Source organism: Aythya fuligula, chromosome 2 (assembly GCF_009819795.1).
Source record: "Aythya fuligula isolate bAytFul2 chromosome 2, bAytFul2.pri, whole genome shotgun sequence".
Lineage (NCBI taxonomy): Eukaryota > Metazoa > Chordata > Aves > Anseriformes > Anatidae > Aythya > Aythya fuligula.
Window position 1 is genome coordinate 42790275 of NC_045560.1, and position 20961 is coordinate 42811235.

A 20961-nucleotide genomic window follows, 5' to 3' on the forward strand; every position below is an offset into this window, starting at 1 on the left:
TATTATTATTATACTGTAAAACAAGCCTTCTTGGAGCAAACATGCTCTATTATTCTGGCTTGGCACAAAGGCACCCTAAAAGAAAAAAAAATTGCCCAAATGTACTTTCATCTTCACTAATCTAGGGGCAAATGCAGTCTGGTGTGAGCAGACTGTGCTGAGCCCTGTCTCGGTGTGATTGCATCAGATGTCACGTGCTAGTATTTAGGAATTACATAGGAATATCAAACGTGGCTCAAAAACAGCATTTCTAATGTTTGTTTCTGCTCCTTTTAGGAGCAACAATCAGCTGGAATCCTGATGCTGAATAAAATGTAGGTTTCCATTATTCCCCTCCTCAGCCCTGCTATTAAAGCTATAAATAAATGACTTTCTACCATGTTTTAGGGTTGTAATGAAACCTCATAAGGCAGTATGGTATTTTACTGTTGTGTTGAACATGGTGGCATTAATACTAACAGCAATGCACTGTGGTTTGTTATCCAGAGATTATTTTTTTTGTGCACAGTCTCCAGCTGAAGTTTTTGGAGAATATTTTAAACTTTAGGAATGTTCATGCTTTTGTTATTTTTTTTTGTTATATTTTGTTATTCAGTCTCTACTTTGTCCCTGATTTAAACTTCGTTGTTCCTTTTCTAATCCTCAGGACTGTGGGATTTTTCTATCAGCTCTGGATCTGTACCAGAAAACATTCTAGAAAGAAAGGTTCTCTCCTTCTCACTTGGGTCTATTTGTCTCTCACCAGGCTGCCAGGTTCAGCAGGGACTGTACCGAGCTTGCCTTCTCATGGCAGAACAAAGCCACAACGTCTCTGCTAGGCCTGCCATGTTCTTTAGAACAGAAAAGTTGTTGCTCTTTAATTCTTACTCTACTGTGTTGTTTTCAAGTTTTATTAGCAACACAGGCAGGACTTTGCTCTCTGTCTCCAGGGAAATACTTACATTGTAAGCAATAAAGCTGGCAAAACAGGGAAGGGAAGGAAAGGGAAAGGAAAAAGAAAGGAAAGATTAGCATTCCTATTAACAGCAGAGTGAAAAATATGATCACGTTTGCATTGAGCTCTTATTAAACTGATGGAAATTGCAACCCAGAGGTCATACATTTAGTCACTGGCAGGAGAATGTTGTCACTCCCTGCTGGCTGATTCATGAAATCATTTGCTCAGAAGAAAATTGCTGCTTCACGTCAGCTGGAGATGGCTTTTGTCAGGCTCTGATGTTGCTGTTTGGCTGTAATCATGCTTGGAGCAGAGTTGCACAGAGTGCTCACATAGTGCCAGCTTGGCTGTGTCCATGTGCCTGTAAACCAAGGAAGGGTCCCACCCAAATGGGGACCAAAGCCTTAAAGAATGTTTGGATTTTAGTGTCAGAGGCTCCTGAGATTTTGTTTCTCATAACAAAATTTATCTGTAAGCGAAGACTGTGATTTTTCATCTGTCATGTTGTAATCTCTAATTTTCTCTTGTGGCACAGAAGTGTTGCTTGAATCATCTACGGAGTTTAGAGATAAACTTTCAAACCATCTTTGATAACAGGCCTTTTTTTTTTTTTTTTTTTTTTTTTTTTTTTGTGAAGGAGATTCTACTGTTTTCTGTTTCATTTATGTTTGGGTGCCATACAGTTACTCCAAGACTATACAAAGTCTTAGTGAATTCTTCACAGTGCAGAGTAAGTCTTCAGTCTGTGTTTTCAGACAAAAACAAACAGCTCTTATAGACTTGTTTTTCTGTTTGCTATAGGCAGTAACATTTAGCCTATCCATTTACTTTTTCAGTTTTAGTGTTTTCTGTCTGCAGTCTTTGTACCTACGAAAGCCCACATTGTCATCACAGTTGTATTGCCATCCAGAAATTATATCAATTGCATTCATTTTTGTGTGAAGTTAAAACATTTTCAAGGGTGATTCTGAAGTATTAATTACCCATCTTTACCTGTTTTTCCCTTCATTTCCTTAATGTGTTTTTCTTTGCCTATTTCTATACCTTCCCGCCTCCCTCTCCCTTTATTCTTTATTCTTCTTTGTTGTGCTCGGTTCACTCCTGTTCTTATTATTCCTAAACTTTTAACTGAAAGAGTAGAGGATTGAATTTTAATTTACCTATCTTAGTACAAAGATCACATTCTTTTCCTAATTTTTGGACCCATGGCACAGCAAGCTGTAGCACGACCTTCACAGAACCCTGAGACATGAACTGCACAGAGTTAAAGGAGATTAGGCCATCACTCAGCCTCTGATATGTAAGCTTGCTTCCTTGTCTACCCTTAGTTGAGAGTTTCACACTTGACAATTTCAGAAGGGTTTAGAGTTATCTATTTAATATTCTCGAATGTTGTCTCAGGTGGCAATAAAGGTTTTTTAAGCTGTAAGGGTTAGAATTTGCCTTATGCTGTAGCACATTAGATTTAGCATTGGTATCATCAACACATTTTGAAAAGAGCTAAGAAGTATGAGTAAGATATTCTGTTGCCTTGGGACAATAATATATTTTCACTTTTTTGTCTTTCCTTTTGCATAAAGTATCTTTATAAATAGGTGACTTACTGGAAAATTCCCCAGTGAAACCACTGTGCAGCTTTCTGTCCTGGAAATCACAGGTACAATTGTGCCTTGAAGGCAGACACTTGCTTTAGGCAGGACAAAGCCCCCATGTCCTGGCAGGAGCTCCAGGTGATGGTATGTCTCAGGAATACCTCACGTTGCCACTTTGCCATTTGAGGAAATGGAGTTGCTGAGCAATTTTTTCCAAGGCCCTTCCTTCTTCTCCCAGCACATGCACAACAGCACCGCATTCCCACTCACAGGTACCTGACAAGGGCAGTGGTGAGGTTTAGGTCAGTAGCAGAAAAGTCTGGCTTGTGGGCTTGTGGGCTTGAAAGCTGGCTTGAGGAGCAGCATGTCCCATGGCTCTGCTGACTGTGCTCCAAGCTGCTGCTTGCCCCTTCTGCCTTGGGAGAAACAGGGAAGGGGCATCAGTGTCCTTACTTATATGTTGTTTCCAATATATTCTCTCCCTTCCCTAGGGCCTATTTACAGGAGAAGATGGTAGAGCACACAGGGAGGTTTTGTAGCACGCAGTAATTATACTGTCCAAGGTGCTTAGTGTGATTTGGATATTCTCCACCACAGTAAAATGAACTCCTGCCTCTAAGAATCAGTCAGTCACCCATCTTATAAATGCTTTTGGCTGTACAGCCTATACCTTGCTACGCTTCTGACACAGTCAGGGTCAAATCCACTTTTTAAAGGTGATCCTGCATTTACGCGAGGAAGCTGGCAATGCTGTGTGTTAACTTCTAGTAAACTAGCTCATTTTAAGGCATACACATAATGTTTTTCAGTGAATGCAGAAGAATAAAATAAAGGAAGGGCAATAACAATAAAATGAATTTTCCCTTCAGCTTTTCCTTCTTTCTCACAGTAGTGGCAAAATTATATTGCTTGGCTATGTTTTAGATTAGAAGTGGTTGGAGTTTTTGCTTCTGCACCCAGTAGTCATTGTTGGAATGTGTTGTGTTAATTAGAACTGATTTAAATAAAAAGATTTTCACTAGGCAGTCTGAAAAAAAATAATAAAATCTTAATATTCCTGAGTATTTTTAAACTGTTGAACAGATTAAAAATTGGGATTAAGCTTTCATTTACATAGGAATACATCATGCGTCGACACTAACAGAGCTTTTAGGAATACGCTGTTTCAGCTCTGATACTGGCAAGGTGTTACTACTTTGACCATGCACAGGGCGTGTTTACCCAAACCAAGCCTTTTTTCCTATCATAAAAATTTTCTATTGCTACTTTTTAGCGGGCTGTGAGTAGAGCTGCAAATAATGAAAACATTCATGGTATGTATGTGTCCGCTTCTTTATTGCAAGGACCATTCACAAAGACACAGCAGATGTTTCTTTCCCCACAGTTTGTAAACAAAATGTAGTATTAAAACATGCACGTCTGAATTAAATAAGCTAATGGTCATAACTGAGGCATTTTTCCTTGTGCAGTTTAACACTGGGTTGCATATGCTGTTCTGGACATTAATGGTATACATATGTTAGAGTGTGAGCAGAGAATGCCAAGACTCAACCTTAATTAGTCAAAAATAAATGTCTGTGTACAGCAATTATCATTATGCTGGTGGAAAGAAATCATTGTATTGACATAAGACATTTGGCCAGGTTTCCTTCTTTATATTGAAAACATGTGCTTGAAATGAATTTTCTTTTCTTCATGGTGTTAGTTAGGGTTAGTTAGCAGTGTCACACAGACAAGGGATAATGTGCTGGTAATTTTCTGGTTTATAGAAATAAATACTAAATAAAATGTAATACATAATTTAATTTAAAACTGTGAATAAATTCAATGTGAAATAATAAATAAACAGTTAAACAGGTACAAGAAGTAACCTTGTATTGCAGAGCCAGAATTAATTCTTTGTACTGCATAAATCCCAACCATTTTGTCTCTGGACTGTCAGCACAAGTAAGTTTTTCTTAGTGGGATAATAGCAAAGTCTCTGTGATCAATAACGTTAGTTTATGAGAATAGTAAAAATAGATTTTATAGCAGAAGCGCAGAGCTATTGTTTTGAGAAGCAGCATCGGATAAAAGCTTTGCATTTGCTCTTTTCTCCTGAGAGTACTAAAGAGAACACTAAAAAGTAAAGTGGGTGACCACAGAAGCAAGTAGGGTCACCCATTACCAGAGATTCATTTTATTTCCATTAGAGGGGAACCAGAAAGCATCTCACACTATTTGTACCTGATTTTCCATTATAAATTACGGTACATGAGATCATTTAAAAATTGCTGAGCCTTTCAAATGAAGCTGACTTCGTTGCTGTTCCTTAATAATTGAACAGTAAGAAACACAAGGTCTCCATTTTCATCCAAGCAAAATAACTTCTGAGATTATGGGAGAGGGCAAAAAGGTATTTAAAATATAATCTTCCTAAAAGCTCATAAGGCAATCTCAGATGGGATTTAAAGAATGATTTGGGGTTCACGTTTAGAGGGTGTTTTTTCAGTCAGCTTCTGCCTTCACATAATGGTTCTGGGACCACAGGTAGAGCTGGTGCGTGCGTGCTGGTACACGATCATTCAAGTGATACTCGGTATGAAGTCAATGTGCTAAAGTCACAGTGCTCCATGCTTAAAAAGATGAGCCAACTCAAACCTTTCCTGTGCTTCACTACTGCAGTGTATGAACTTGTAGTTTTAATGCTTATTTGGGGTAAGAGCCAACACTGAAAAGCAGCAGAACTTCTCTGTGTAGTTTTGTTTTTTTTGCTGAAAACTGGTTTCCACTGACAAGCTAGCAGTTGGCTTGACTTTCTTGTTACTACCTGTTACTAATGTGAAGGGATTGCAGCTCTAAGTTTAAAGACACAATAAAACACTAGTACCTTAATTTTCAAGTGGTGGTACTGAAAGAGAAACCCTGGAGGGTAGAAGGGAAGAGAAAATAAGTTTAGTAAAGAGGAACTTCAACATAACTGCTGTAGTATATACTTCCAGTTCAGGTCATAGGCTAGCAACCTGTGCTCAATACCTTCAATGCCCATTGAAAGCGTTGGAAGTACATTTACACCAGCTTCACTGGGTCTTGGGATAGTTGGATATTGTTCACCGCATCTCTCTCAGTTCTTCATCACACATCTCAGAACTGCCTGTGTAGCCAGTTATGGTTTAGGAATTCACAATGAAAACAGTAAAATGTTTTGAAATGCTTTCAGGAATATTTTTGAAGTGTGGCATTTTTTTCATTTCACTTGGAGAAATCAACTCCTGCCCAAACGTATGTAGTCTAATAAGCCTCTGTGGTAATAATGGTGCAAGAAGGCAGCAGCATGAAAGTGGTACAAGCAAACTACAGAAATTGGGGAAAAAAAAGTCATAAAAGTCAGAATCCTAGATAGTAATCAACATTTGCAAAATATATACAAAAACTTTTTTAAAAAACATTTTTTTTTAAAAAACTGTCACACCTTTTAGCTATTGTCAATGGAGAAAAACCTGATGTGGGACTGTTGCACTCAGTAATAATTATGTCTGTATTCTACTAATCACTTGTGTAGTTTACAGAAGGGCCATGTAGGACTGTCTTTCTGCAGCATGTTCCTTAGTTAGCCTGGCATCAGAGAAGTACAGAGGAGCTGTGGCATGTAAGTTCCACACAAAAATTCATCCAACATGGGAGGAAGGTGAGTTGGTTTCTTAAGCAGCCACTTTTTAACAATGCCATTGAACAGTATGGGACTTTTCGGATTTAACCAAGAACCCTTTTATACCTAATCGTTTCAATATTTGTTTATGATCTACTTGAAAGATAATGTGTGAAGTGCTTTGAACAGCTTGTAGCCAATACTCCTTTCCAAACTACAATACTGTTTCAATTTTTGGTGCGTGGCTCTTCTAGTCAGTCAGGAATCCAAGGGAGTCTATCATAGTGTTTTTGCAGGAGGTATTCATCTATATTCTAGGGTTTGCAATAAGAACTGGCACATTAAAACAAAGCATCCAGAATTTCAGTTGGTTGTGGATTCTGTCCTAAAGTTATGGAAAATAAAGGTCTAAGCACAGGTGCATTAAATATTTTCTGCAATCCAATGCACGAACTTGTTTGGTTTGGTTGCTTTGATAAAATGGCATCCTCTCTTGTTGTAAAGGCTCTTTGAGAAATTTTAAAACTGCAAAACAAATCACTCCTCAAAAATCCTGCTTCCTTTTCATCTAGTAGTGCAAAGTTGCAAAGAGCTGTCATAGCACTGGGTGCAAAGGATGAACTACAACTGGTGTTTTTCAGCTTCATACCAGGGGACACGCAATAGGGCAGAAGTTTTCTGTAGCATCAAGTTTGAGGAATGCACTTTCTCTGGCAGAAATCATAGTCCTGAATCTGTTCTTGCTCACGGTTACTTCAAATTTACTTTTGGCTTCAGTAGAACAGCTTTGGATTCATACTCATATTAGCTGGAGCCGAGCTTCTAGCCCTTAAAAATGGCAACTTAACCCAGTGGCTGTGAGGACAATAGGTATAAATGCACTGGATGTACTGTTAATTTGAGAATTACATCAAACACAGTAACAAAGTGACTAAAAAAAGAGCTGCCACACTCAGAAATCTCTTTGGTCAAATGGTACTTAGGCTGATGCCAAAATCTATACAAGTACTTTCAATACAAGTACTTAACAGCAAAGATTTTTTACGTTCAGCTCATTGCATCTGCACTCTAACTTCCACTGAAGTTGCTGGGAGGCTCTCCCTAAATACTTGGAGCTCTGATTCAGGCCTTCTGTTTAAAATAAAGGCAAAATGCAACATTAAAGAAGACTGTACTAATTAAATAGTTACTAGATAATAAAGTTAATTAATGAGCTTCTTAATTCTATACTGGATTTGTTCCTAATCTGTTCGTGCCCTGCTACAGAGGCCAGCACTACAGTTGGTTGAGAAATGGAGTTTGTTAAAATAAAAATATGCTGTTAGGTTACTACATTTCATTGTTGCTTTAATATTTCATTTCAGCTTAGCTATTTGGATTGATTTTGTGTTTTTATTTAAGTTTCAATACTATACTGAAGCATCTGTTTCTATATGTTGTCTCCATAAAATAATGTATCTAGTTAATGGTCTCTGTTAAAACGGATTCCCCTTATCAGCAACATTAGAAAGGAACATTTTAATAGGCCTGAACCAGATGCTCTCAATCTGCTGTTCTGTTGAAAATTTAACAATGAAAATAGATTTTTAAACAGAAACAAACTGTAAAATAAATGGTGCAATTTCTCACAGAGAGCAGACTGTCATTTTTGATCAGCTCTAACAAGTCTTTGTGGGGGCTTCTGCAATTATATGATTAAGTATAGTTTTTCTGTGTGGTACATGGAGTGTTTCCATTGATTGCAACAAGACCTGGACTACGCTTCACAGTCGGCATGCTATTTCTCCAACGTATGCAAACAGTTAGCTGTTCTACCTGTTCTATGTAATTTCACAGAGTGGAAATGCTAACTCTGTGCTTGACATGCTACTTCTCCCCTGGGATTTATTTTCCTTTTCTGATATATTCTTGCTTTTTAGAAATAATTATTGTACAAAAAGATGAAAGGATTGCTTCCCATTTCTTAAGACAAAGAGGTGAACTAGAGATAATTACTTCAGCTATAATAGAGTTTATCAAAAGTAAATCACTTTTTTTTTTTTTAATTATTTTTATTTCTAGCCAAGCAGATGTTTGCTTTTTAATTGTTGCTTTGGGGTACTTTTCTGTTATGTAAAGATGTTTCCCCAATTTCCATGTTTATATCGTGAAAGTGGTACGTGCTGGAAACCCAACACAATGTTAACTCCTTGTTTTGCTTTCATAATCAGCTGTGTAAGTGCAATTAATATCATCTAGTTAAATTTAACTGTAAGCCTACTAGAAGATAAGTATGCTTTATATTGCTTCTGTGTATTTCTATAAATCAAAAGGCATCAGCTCCCATTCTGCACTATTTATGGATGCTTGTGTATGTAAAAGCACTGGCTCATACAAAAACACTGAGTAGCAAGGAATGATTTGGACAAGTAATAGTGCACTTTCATTATACATTTATGTATATACATGTATGTTAGGATCTGTCCTGTGACCTCATATCCAGCTTTACGAACTTCTGGGACAAAATCTGTTACTCCATAAAATGATTAACTCTGTTCTTCAACAAATCCCCATTTGGGAAAGGATTTTTGCTTTTTTTAATTAAAGGTTTTCTTAGCCAATGAGTTGTCCTTACGTGTCCTTTTGTCCTTTCTTGTCACGTACCACCTTTGATAATTTTTCATCCTAATTTTCCAAGAGCAGAATGGATATGGTTGTGTTCTACAATTTTCCTTGGATTTAGGGTTTTGTTTGTTTATTACCTGAGAATGAGTAAGTACTGTGTGACAGAACTTTCATAGCAACCAGTAGAATCACTACAGCAAAGAGTTGCTCTATTGCTTGGGTCCTGAAACACGATTTTAAAACTTAAAACTGCAAAATTCATTTTGTAAATAAACTTTGTGGGCTTTGAAGAGACTGTAGTCCTGCTGGGAACGTCCATATCGGCACCTCAGTTTGCTCTGTCCAGCCTTCCTTCTAAAGGTTTTATGTCTCTCACATCTCCCTCTCAAATAGTGTATGAGTAAACAGGTCTACTTACAAAGTGGCTTTGATGTTACTGTAGGATGAAGTTTTTCTTAATGACTAAGGATGTTTGATCTGTGGCAGACAAAGGGGTTGATTCTTACATGGATGTTTCAGTCTGATACTCAATGTGATTTGTACATGAAAGTGTTATCAAAATACTGAAAATCTGAAAGGGAGTGAAGGAAAATAGTTATCAAAACTTGATCAATTTGAATGCTTAGTGTAATTGTGAACTCAATTATTGCTCTGCTCCTTTTTTATTGTGGAGAAGGATTTGCCGAGGCTGAAAAATAAATTAATCCTATTTTCTCTTTAAAACATACTTTGAAAAAAATCATTGACTGTGCACTGACCATTCATTGATAATAGCAATGACTTTCTCATAATTTTTCATCACATTAGCAAAATGAAGGAGTTTAAAGATCCACATGAATGTTCATAACACACTTGTTGCTACCCTCTGTACTAGAAATGTTATCTGCTTCCTGACGTTCTGAAAAATATTCTGTCCTCAAAAATATTCATAGTGAAACAAGTTAAAATACATAAATATGTTCCTGTTATTACTTCTCTATATATTCTAATTCTTGCCATTGCTGGAGAGACGATGCCGTATGACTATGAATTGGAAATGGTGGCGGACAATCTTTTCTAAGTAACTCTGATGATAGAAAAAGTTACCAAGCACCTGAAATAATGAAAAGGATTCACTGAATGCAAATGACAGCTTTCATCTTCCCCATTCCTTTATGAAGCACATGTTCATGAATATACACATTTTTGCATATGTAGAAGCTCAAGTGTATCAGCCTTCCGATGAATGAAAGAATAAGGAAATTATGTATTCAGAAGTAGTTGGAAGTTTGCTTTTTTTTTTTTTTTTTGTTGAATTCTCCAATTTAATTGAAGTTGCTTTCCTGACATGGAAGATTCCCTGAAAGGCTGCCAAATTTGAGAAGGGAGCACTGTTGTCCCCATTTCTTTCCATATAAAGGTTTAGTCCTATTTAAAATACCAGCGTTGCCTTTGGTGATATAACAGCCTTTTGGCAGTTTGGTGCTGTCTGTCTGCACAGTCTGTCCATCTAAAGTAGCAGAGCACGAGAAACTGAGCTCCTAAGGGAGCTCCAACAATATTGACAGCCTCAATTGACAAAAAAACAGTCTCTCACTTTCACCTTCACTGAACTCTCAGAGTAAATTCAGGGTCTGATTGAAGAGAGATAGGACCTTAGCCATTGAGTTCCATGGGAACAGAATTTGAACACTAGCAACTGCTGCCCTCTCCTAAAGCAGTCCTGAATATCTTGGCAGATGCTGTTTAGAAGCACTATCAGTTTGATCCCACTTCCTTCTCAGGACTGAAAGCCAAGTTCAGGGCTATTTATGTCTTATTAACATAAGGCTGTGGATGGGAACTGCAGCAAGCATTTAAATCTTTTCCTTGAAAAATCGGCTATGGCTTAATGAACCTTGTTCAGGTTAAGCCTATTTATTCTTGATATTTGTATTTGTTACTGCCAGGTAGAAGTCAAAGAAAGAGCAGTGCCTTCTATCTTGAAGATTTTATCAGAATTGAATGGCCTGAAATTTGTCTTGAGTGAATCAATTCTCACTTTTCTGACAGGAAAATACCAACAGCAGATTTTCCAGATATACTTCAAAATATCACACATGCTCAAAACTTTGATGATGTCAGTTGCCATACAAAAAGAGATGTGCTTATCAGTTGAAAATATGAACGCTTAAAGATACACAAATTATGTTTTCTAGTATGTCAGCAGTGCAAAAGGTGAGGCAAGAGGCATTTATTTCCAGTTAGTGTATTCATACAGAGGAAAAAGTGAAAGGTAAAAACTCAGTACATAAATTCGGAAGTGTCTGTCTGGAATGAAAGAGAGCAAAAGCAGAAACAGTTTAAAAGATGTCCCTTCTTTCCTTCCTTCCCTTCCGAAGTATTTGGGGGCATATAATAAAATATCCCACATCTACAGCAATCCTTTGATGTTAGTCACAGTGTGTTGATATAGTTTGTATACTTTTGAAGTACTTTCTTTTTGAATTGACAACATTACTACCTGATTATGGTTTTTTTACTTCTTTGGCAGAAGTAAAATCTCAATTTTTAAAGCACTTTTGACATTTCATGAAACCAAAAAGAATTATACTTAGAAATATTTTTCCTGATATATAGAATATGATTTTTTTTCCAGTTATTGTTATGTATTTGTTTAGTAAGAATGACTGTAGTAATGTCAAATATTCATGTGCATCTGATCTTGAAAAGGTTAGGAGAGCCTTTCTTACAAGGGATTTCAAGAGGGCTGAAGTAAACCAGAGATTTGAGTTCTTTTATGTACTTAGAGCAACATATTTGACCTCTTGAGATTCTTTTATACTCAGCCTTATCTTCTGAAATAATAAATGTTGATTTCTGTGTATTTTGAGATTAGTTGCCATAGTTGTTCCCAGGTATAAACCTTTAAGATGTAAGTCACTTCAGGGCTAATAAGACCATTTTTTGTCTTTCTGCATGTGATGTGCTATGTGCCAGTGTGTGTGTTGTTTTTTATGTTTTGTTTTGTTTTGTTTTTTCAAAAATAAAATCTGTCTTCCTGCCAGAACATTTTTTTTTTATGTCTTTATGCATATGTTGATTGGCATGTGTCGATCTTTTCCTCAGAATTCCTCTTGGTTTGCTGTAAATAAAGCCTCCTATTGCAGAAATCTGTCTGTGCAGGGCATGGTTCCTTCATCCTTTTCCATCCTCTTCCCTAACCCAAAAACGTCAGTACAATTTATTTTTCCACATTTTTTTCTAGATGTGGGGTAAAGTTGTTTGAAACATCTGTTCAATGATTTCTGCCAATCTCTGTCAACTTTAGAAAGGCCCAAGTTAGCAATAAAAGTTTGTCATATGGTAACACTGAATATTGGGAAGTCCAGAAATGGCAAAAGCTTCCCATTTGTGGTTGGCTAATATATAGCAAGGATATGTAGCAAACCATATGATTCCCTTGCTTGCTGTACCACATCATAGTATATAGGCTAATACCACATGTGTACATTAGCAGATGATCATGGCACGTGTAAATTTGCAGCATTCAGATTGCTTTCGCATGCTTCTCCTAATAATATCATATGTTGATTGATAGTTGTTCAGTGCTTAAAACTAAAAGCTTTTGAAGCATCAGATGTGACACTTAATAGGTCTTTCTCTAATGCTGTCTTAGCACCTGCTCCTCCCTCACAATCACATCAAAGTGAATTGTAAGTAACCGCTCTGAAATTATGCTGCATTGCACTGTGGAGTAAAACTGGTAGAAGCGCAGGGCAATCAGCCCCATAACATTTCTCCATCTGCAGAAAGAATCTCCACAGCCACCTGGATGCTTTTAAACCTTCATTATTTTAAATTTCAAATGGTTGGCTGAACATTGCTTCTACCAAAATCTGATACAATAATCGAAGTCAGAGGTGGGGAAAGACCTCTGGGGTCACACAGTCTAGCTTTCTGCCAATAATGGATTGTTCCCTGCAGTTCAGTTTCTAGTGACCTTGGAAATTACTAGCCTGGTAAAATGGTAATGAAAAAACAAAGCTGTTAAAGCTTCCAAAGTAGCCAAAGTGATGCTGTCCCAATGAGAAACTGTGTTTTTGATGTGAGATTCTCTATGTGCCTTGCTTGTTGGTTGCTGTTTTCAAGTGATCACAGTTTTGCTCTAAACTTCGTGACACATCTTGAGCTGGCTGTAACTAAGAGGTTGAGGGAGGTGAGCTTCTTCTGATATTATACAAGCTCATTTAATCCTGTAACCAAATAATTGTTTTTATTACAAATAAATGCCAGCAACATGACTACCCCCCTTATTGTAAAGTTTCCCTCTTATCCCTGTCTTTTTATTTTTTCAATATTTCTAGCCTCCAGAAAGGGAAAAGAAGAGAAAAACTAGGTTTCTTGCCATTTCCCATTAAACCCCTGGTTAATTGATTACTTGTCATGCCTGGGAAACCAAAAGCTCCCCCAAACTTTTTTTTTTTTTTTTCCAAAAACATCATTTTTATATTTCTTTCACCTAAACTAATGTTGAAAAACTGGGTAGGTGGGGAAAGATCCCGAGATACAAAGTTCCCTTCCTGTGGCACCCATTTGATGTATGGTAATTTCTTCACTAGCAGGCCCTATTGTGAGCTGGGGTTTTGGGTGTGCAGCTCCAGGAATATCCATCGTTTCTGTGGCTCCAGTCTCCCTGACTATTGTATTCTTACACACAGAGTTCAGCTGGAGAGGAAAGGAGTTTTCTCAGCTGCCAACTTGCTTAAAAGAGGAGTTAAGAGGAAAAGAAAGCTAATTGGACTGTGCTTGGCAAAAGTCTCTTTTTTTATTCTGTTTATTCAGATTTTAAAGGATTGGGTGCCGAGAAACACAAAAATAGTGAGAACACTTACTCCTTAAACAGATCCTTGCAAAGTTTTTACAATAAGAACAGAAAGCTGCTTTAGTAAAACACTGTTTATCCTTACACTAATGCTAGTCATGAATACGTGTCTAACTTAGCTGGAACTAATGCCTGACTCTACTATTCCACTACAGCAACTTAACATTCTGCGTAGGCTGATTATTTTTTCAACAATATTTGCTAAATTCTTTTAAGGGCTGCCAGTATATATTTTTTGAAGCTTAGTTAGTAAGAACAGCTGCCAGTGGAGTCAAGGCTAAAAGAGGCAAAAAATATCTGCAGAAGGCAAGATTTTACTTCAAAAGATCAGTATTACAAAGCACTACTGTTGCTGGTATAATCACTTTCTTTGGGGGGGATGCTAATATAGACTGGGTTTCTTGTCTTCACAGCCCCCACTGAGCCTTTGCTGTGCAAATTTGCTGATGGAGGGCAAAAGAAGCGCCAGAATCAAAGCAAATACACACAGAATGGAAGGCCGTGGCCCAGAGAAGGAGAGGTAAGTGCCACGTGGCAATTATTTTCCAGGGGGTTGGGAGAAGTCAGCTGCAGAGCTGGAGGTCTGCCTTTCAGGGCTATGAAGAAATCAGGTTGAGCACAAAATGCAATAGTTTCACACAGAAAAAATGAGCAGTAGTGTATATGTGGGGGGAAGCGGGAGTTTTATAATAGTTTGTGGAATGTAAAGTTACAGGAAAAGGGAATTTCAGAGCTGGGTGTGGGACTGCGCACAGCCTTGTCCCACTGTGAGCCCTCTGTCTGCAGCCAGAATTGAACCTATTATTTTCTTACTGGTGTGCTGGCAGCACCTGCAATATACCTCTTATAAACTTAGCATTTATTTACACCTAAGCAACTCAACATTTTTTTTTTCTGTGTAGTTCCTGGTGATAAATTATCATCAAGGTGGACTTCTACAAAAGGGAAAGATGTACGTGCAAATGCAAATATATGCATATCAAAGTTTCCTAAAAGCTTGTCTGAGCTGGGATCTTCATTCTGTCCAAGACAAAACAGTTTACAGTAGCTTCAGCTCCATCATGTATACAAATTAAATAAATATCAGTTGCTTTCTGCTCTGCTGTAAATAGTCTGTTACTGGAATTTCCTTTCTGTGTACTTGTACATGAAGTGATTCCCAATGTGGGTTAAATAAGAAAGAAATTTATTTGACTCTTCGGGAGTTTGTTTACTCTCCTTGAATGTTATTATAGGATAAAGACACTTGAATAAAGGAGGTGAATCTGGTCATAGTACCTTCTTATGCATAATTATAGCTGCAAAGGCAGAAGGACTTACAAGTATTTCCATCCTAAACACCTCTTGTTTGGGTTTATGATTGAGAATTCAAATAAAAAGTACCTTGCTCAAATGCGAGCTGCTAGAATCAAAGCCTTCTCCTTCCCCTTTCCCCTTCCTCTTCCCCTTCACATTCCCCTTCCCCTTCTTTCCGTCTTCCTTTCCCTCTTACTTCCACTTCCCTTTCCCCTTCCCCTTCCCCTCCCCAGATTTACTATGTTTACTTCAACATTACAGTGCAAATAAACAAGAAAACTATTTGGTATTTCTGATTTAGTTGTTTCAAGAGGGTTTCTGCTTTTTGATAACGACTTGCTTTTCCTAGCTGGTACTTTTCAGACCATTAGCGTATGACATATATATATTCCAGCACAATTGGTGAGCTCTTAAAAGAAACAGAAGGGCCTCTTTAAAGCATGGAAATTTCTCCCTCCAGCAAGGTAGTCGTTGTATACTGCTTCAACAAAAATGCTCCACAATATTTTTAGCTTTGTGGGCTGAAAGTGGCAATGTGGCAGCCACATTTGCTACAAGAGATTGCAGAAGTCTCCAAAGGTTCATTGCAGTCTCTTATGTTGTTGGTCCAAAAAATGGAGATGTCTTCTTAGAAGCCATTATGGTTTGTCAAGTTAAGGAGCTACTGAAGAACAAGCATTCAGGAATTACTTTAAGTGGTAGACTCAGGTCATTGTGTGCAGGGCTCTAAAAAGAAAGGCATATATATATATATATATATATATGTATGTATGTATGCCTATAGGTGGGAGTAACAACCCCTGATTAAGGTCAACAGCTAAATCTCTCTTTAAATAGCAAATGCCGTTGCAGCTATTATTTCCACTGTTCTATACTTTTTTAGTTCAAATTCATAAACAAAATAATTTAAAGTCAAAGCCAACAAGCCACCATTATGTCTATGGCCACAGGGCATCAGCTTCTTACATCATGCGTAGTTCATTTTTTGCTAACAGAGTGGCTCATATTAAGGATAGCAATATCCCTGGGACATAGAGGCAGGGTGTGGCTGATGTATTAATGAAATGGTCTTTCTCAGATTTACTAACCTCTGATTAATACCTTTCTAAACACTGGACTTTTACTACTCAAAGCATCAAAGACGATAATGCAAGCTGTTGGATTTCCTCCACAAGGTCATATAATTTTCTTATTTCCAATGTGAAATCTTTCTATTTAATTAATCTTTTATAAGCATTAGTTTTTCTAGCTTTGTCCTTTAAGGATTTTACTCTAAGCAATATGTATCATTCAGTTGTTCTCTATGTAGCAGTGCTTAGTTAACTTTCTTACAATTATTCCTGTCAACTTTAATTTCTCTAAAAAAGAACAGGTAGTGAGAAATAATTGATATATGACAAGTGTCATACTTCTGATTACAAGTGGAACCTGAAAATATCTCCTGCACCTCTGCTCTTTCTTGGTTTCTTCTCCAAAGGGGAAGAAAAAAAAAAAAAAAAAAAAAAGCATCCAAGAGGTTACTCCCTCAGTATTTCCACATAGACCAAATCCCATGAAGTCTACACAAAGATGTATTTGGCTATTGTTCAGATAAGCATTTGCATTCTTAAATACTTACGTGAAGGGCATTTCTAAAACTTCAGAGGTTTGACCAGCATTAATGCTGAATGCATGTGAGGATTATTGCTCAGAAGGGCAGACTCCAGACAAATGACACTAACAGTTTTATCACTGGCCTCAGATTTTAGTATGCAGAGTAGAGACAAACAGCTGTGCAGAATACTCTGTTTTAGGGGGGAAATGGCAGGAAATTTAGTGGAGAGGAATAGATTGCTGCAGTGGTACCTCTCTGGCTATGCTGTTCTCAGAGGTTTTGCTCTCTTTTATGGAGAGCTTCCGTGGAACTTAATAAGAGAGGATTACTTTTTGGTAAAGTTTTCAGGCCGTACTGCAGAATACAATAGAAAATCTTATTCCTGCCATACATTTTTGTAGATTGCTTCATAACCATACAGAAATACTTTAGCTGGCTGTTAAATTCTAGCAGCCTTGTCCTCTTGCAGAACACAGCCTCTGAAATCCCAGCAGCAATATAATTTGGCTTGAAATTTTCACTTCATTGTGGAAACAGTCCTTTGCTTGGAGGGGGAACGATGACAAATTTCTTATCCTATGTGTGGTTTGTGCAGCTCTTAGGAAGGCAATGGTGTGGTCTGAGTACCTATAGGCAGCACATCACTCCACAAAACCTACATCTCTGGTCCCTGCATAATCATCTAATCTTACTTCAGAATTTAAGCATGTATCGATCTATACCATTTAAAGTCAAGTCTTTAGGAGAATACTGAATTTCTCCAGGGTTTTTCAGATTTGTTTCTGTTGTTTCTTTTTTTACGTGGGGTTTTTATCCAGAAACTAGTTGCAATCAGTAAAGCATACCTCACCTTGAACAGCACATTTTGTCCTTATCCTTCCACTCTTGGTTGAAGCCTCAGGAAGCATTCAGCAGATTAAGTACGACATTTGACTGAGGATTTGTGCATGCTGACCAATTTCAGACTAAGGATCCAAGAGTTTAGATTACTGACGGCTTTTTGAAAGGGTGTTAAATAATGCATCTAACGTACAGGTGCCATAAAAGTACAGTGAAGCCTACAGATGTTGGAAATATTTGCAGAGAAATTCTAACCTAATAACTGACACAATTTCTGCCCAAAGTTTAAATTCTTTGATTTCAGGATATACTTTTCTGAGTTGCACTATTTTCATTTAGTCGCACTGTTTTAGTTTCTGTTTTGAAACTTTCCCTGACAAGATCATGTTGAGGAAATGGTGATGGGGAGTAATCATATTTAAATTCTGTCTGTAAAAGATTTGATTTAATTTACCTCTGAATTGCAATTGACATGTCTAGAGGTAGATGACATTTCTCCAAAAAAGTTCATTAGCTGAAAATGCATCCAGGGAATCGAGGGTAGTTGTAAATTGAGATCAGACTGAATTAAGAACTGCAACTCAAATTTTACAGCTGAATCTTTTGTTGCAGATTTTTTGAGACTTTGATTATTTTGATTTTTTTTTTTTAATATGCATTTAAGTGAGAGTTTGTAATTTATCTGGTAGAAAAGAGGAAATCTCACATAATTTGAAAATAAATGAAATGCTTTGTATCAGTCCACAGTGATTTTTTATTTTTTTTTTTTACAGTCACAGTATTTTGAAACCTTTTGACACTTCATTTGCAATTTTCTATAAAATTCAGACTATTTACATATTTCCATTGTCTTTCTTGCAATCACCTTTAAAGTATGAGTGTATATATCACAACAGTGACACACACCATTGAATGTGACTCCCTGGTCATTGAACTTAGTCTGCTGTCTATAATGATATTTAGTGCCATAATAATTCTCGTATTGATGGTTTTCTTTCTTCTGTGATTTGGGTTGCATTTTTGTTTCTCACTATGCAAGAGATTAACCTCCCATTTCCTCCCCTTCCCTCTCTTCCTCTTTTCCCTCAGTCTTTTTTTGTTTTCTTTCAAGATCACCTGGTGAAGCTTCTAAACAATTAAACATGCTTTTAATTGCACCTTAAAAAATAAGAAGACCTACTAGTTTTGGAAAGTTGCTTTTGTTAACAGTTTCTCTTTTTGTCTGCTGCTTGTTACAAATTTATCTAATGCAAACAGTAATTTAGAGAGAAAAAAAAAACATACAGTAGGTAATTTGAGAGATAAGTCGGGCATAGATTTCTTTTATGCTTCCAAGGAGATAGGTACTATTTAGTTGTTCTCGATAATCCTCAGTGTCTGGGGCTGATCTGTTTTATACCTGGACAAATTAGTTTCTCTTTCTGGTTGGAGACAATTGGCAGGTCTGCATAGGAATTTGTAAACTGCAGCACTCCACATTTAATTCATCAGATAAATTGAAGTGAGGACAAAGTAACTCAACACCAGGAACAGAAGCTGTGTGGACTTCCAGTCGAGTTCTCTAGTACAAACTGTTTTAGTCATTCATTTGGGTTTCTGAACGTGTGATTGTGTCTGTCAGCTCAACCTCCGACCTACCGAGGTTCATGAATCACTTGACCAGTTTGACCTCAATATAATATATTTTGCTCTCCACAACTCCTTTCTTCTCAGAAGTTGCAGTTGCTTAAGGAGCCCATGCATGTAAAAACAAATGTTTCCCTCTGGGGAACATCACTGGGAAATGCCCCATTTCTTTCATATGTGTCTATATATTAAAGTGTCACAGTGACTATTGAGAATTCTCCTTCTCTGAAAGGGAAAGGTGTGTTTTATTCAGGATTAAGTTCAGAAATCTTTCTAATAACGTGGAATATTTCTGACAGACCTGTTTTAAATAATCAAAGGAAGGAACCGCGCCAAGTTAACTTTGCTGCTGACTGAGTTTATTTATTTAATCAGTATTTTAAACAGATCTCATTTGGCTTGTTGGTTCCTTCCCCCTCCTCTCCCTTCCTTCTTCAAAGTGTTTTAGTTGGAGTATCTGCTGGCAGGGCACAAGAGATCCTTGTGCTATTGATGCCTGGTAGATCTTAGTGGCGGTAACAAAACAAGTACAAGAATGTCAGTGTTGAAATTTCAGTTGATTCCACTGGAGTATCCAAGAGCACACCCATCCCCCTGGGATGGCAGCTTGCAGTCTTCTGGCATGATAGGATGAAGGGATGAGTCAGAGGAGATGGAGCAGAGAGGCTTATCCTCTGGTCCGACTCCCACCTCAGTTTGCCACAGAAACCTCGTGAGTCCTACAGAACAATATTGTTTTTCCTAATCTCTCCCTAAAGAGGAAAAATCCAGGGAGTCTAGTGGAAATCCACATTAGTGGATTTCACCCCTTTTCAATTTGTTGGTCTATCAGTATTTCCACTGAGAGTGGCCTCCTGCACAGTAAGCAGCCCTACAGTGGCAGCAGCCTTGCTTTGCCTTTCACAGGCTTCTCAGAGCTAGTCCCCAGCCCTCCCCGCAGCTCCTGGAGCTCTGGCATGGGCAATGGGCTAGCCAGAGCAGGGTCAGGAAGATATGTGGAAGATTGGTTTCCGAGCAAGAGACGTAGGACATCTCTGCAGCAGGCAGATACTATGGTGAGCTTTCACACATGGTAAGGCCTGTACACTGAAAGCATGTGATGACATGTTGGTAAAGTTGTTCAGGAAAGCTGCCTCCCAGCAACACAGAAGGTATCGTGCAACCCAAAGCTTGGTCACTTATAGGTACTGGTTTTTGTTCAAAGATGGAGAGTGGGCTGATGAAGGTTGTTCTTGTGAAGCAGTCAGAGATATCTGGAAGAGAAATAACAAACTGATCTTATTTCACATGATGATCTTCACATGAAGATGTGATTGTTTTTTTTAATAATCACTCCACACCTTAATCATTTATTTGAGAGCTATACAAATCCAATTTATATAAGCGATGCAAATGTGATGGTCTGAGAGTCTCTTTAATGAGGCAAATGTGCTCATTTATGTTCAAATCATAACAAAGAGGGGAGGAAAAGCAGAAACAATACCTTTTATTCACTTATCTGAACTTGTTTATTCAATGGTGTCAATAATTACAAAACTGCAGTAACAAAATAACATTTTTTTCATTCCTTTGTCCTAGATTCAGACACTCAAATAAAAAGGAGAGATAAATAAATACATGTGGTTTAAATAATATTTTTAAAAATCAGTATTTTAAGCAAGTTGGATTTATGTCTACCAATTGTGACATTCTAAATATAGCAGATGAGTAATCATTGAGAATGGTCTTTATCATTATGTGCAGAACTGATAGCAGCAGATATGCCTTTTAATTAATTGCTCTAAGGAATTGCATACTGAAATGTTGGGATGCAGAATTTTCATTCAGTAGGTGAGATATGTGTCCATTATCTGGCTGAGCGGCATAGAAATTCTGTAGTTCAGTCATTCCTTAATAGATTTTTCTGACAAATATTTTCCTGAAGCAGCATTTCATCATCAATGCCACACTCTCGGGTGGCATTTCATCAGGAAGTGTCACTATCAGAAGAAGGAATAAGAC

General features: G+C 37.5%; 1 protein-coding gene across 9 annotated transcripts in view; it reads left to right on the forward strand.

Moving 5' to 3' along the window:
• Positions 1 to 20961, forward strand: part of RBMS3 (RNA binding motif single stranded interacting protein 3) — a 694738-nt gene that overhangs the window by 593775 nt on the left and 80002 nt on the right. For all 9 annotated transcript variants that reach the window (XM_032183106.1, XM_032183102.1, XM_032183101.1 and 6 more), the window contains one exon: positions 14018 to 14124. In XM_032183106.1, coding sequence (XP_032038997.1) covers positions 14018 to 14124 — 107 coding nt within the window. The remainder of the gene's footprint in view (positions 1 to 14017; positions 14125 to 20961) is intronic.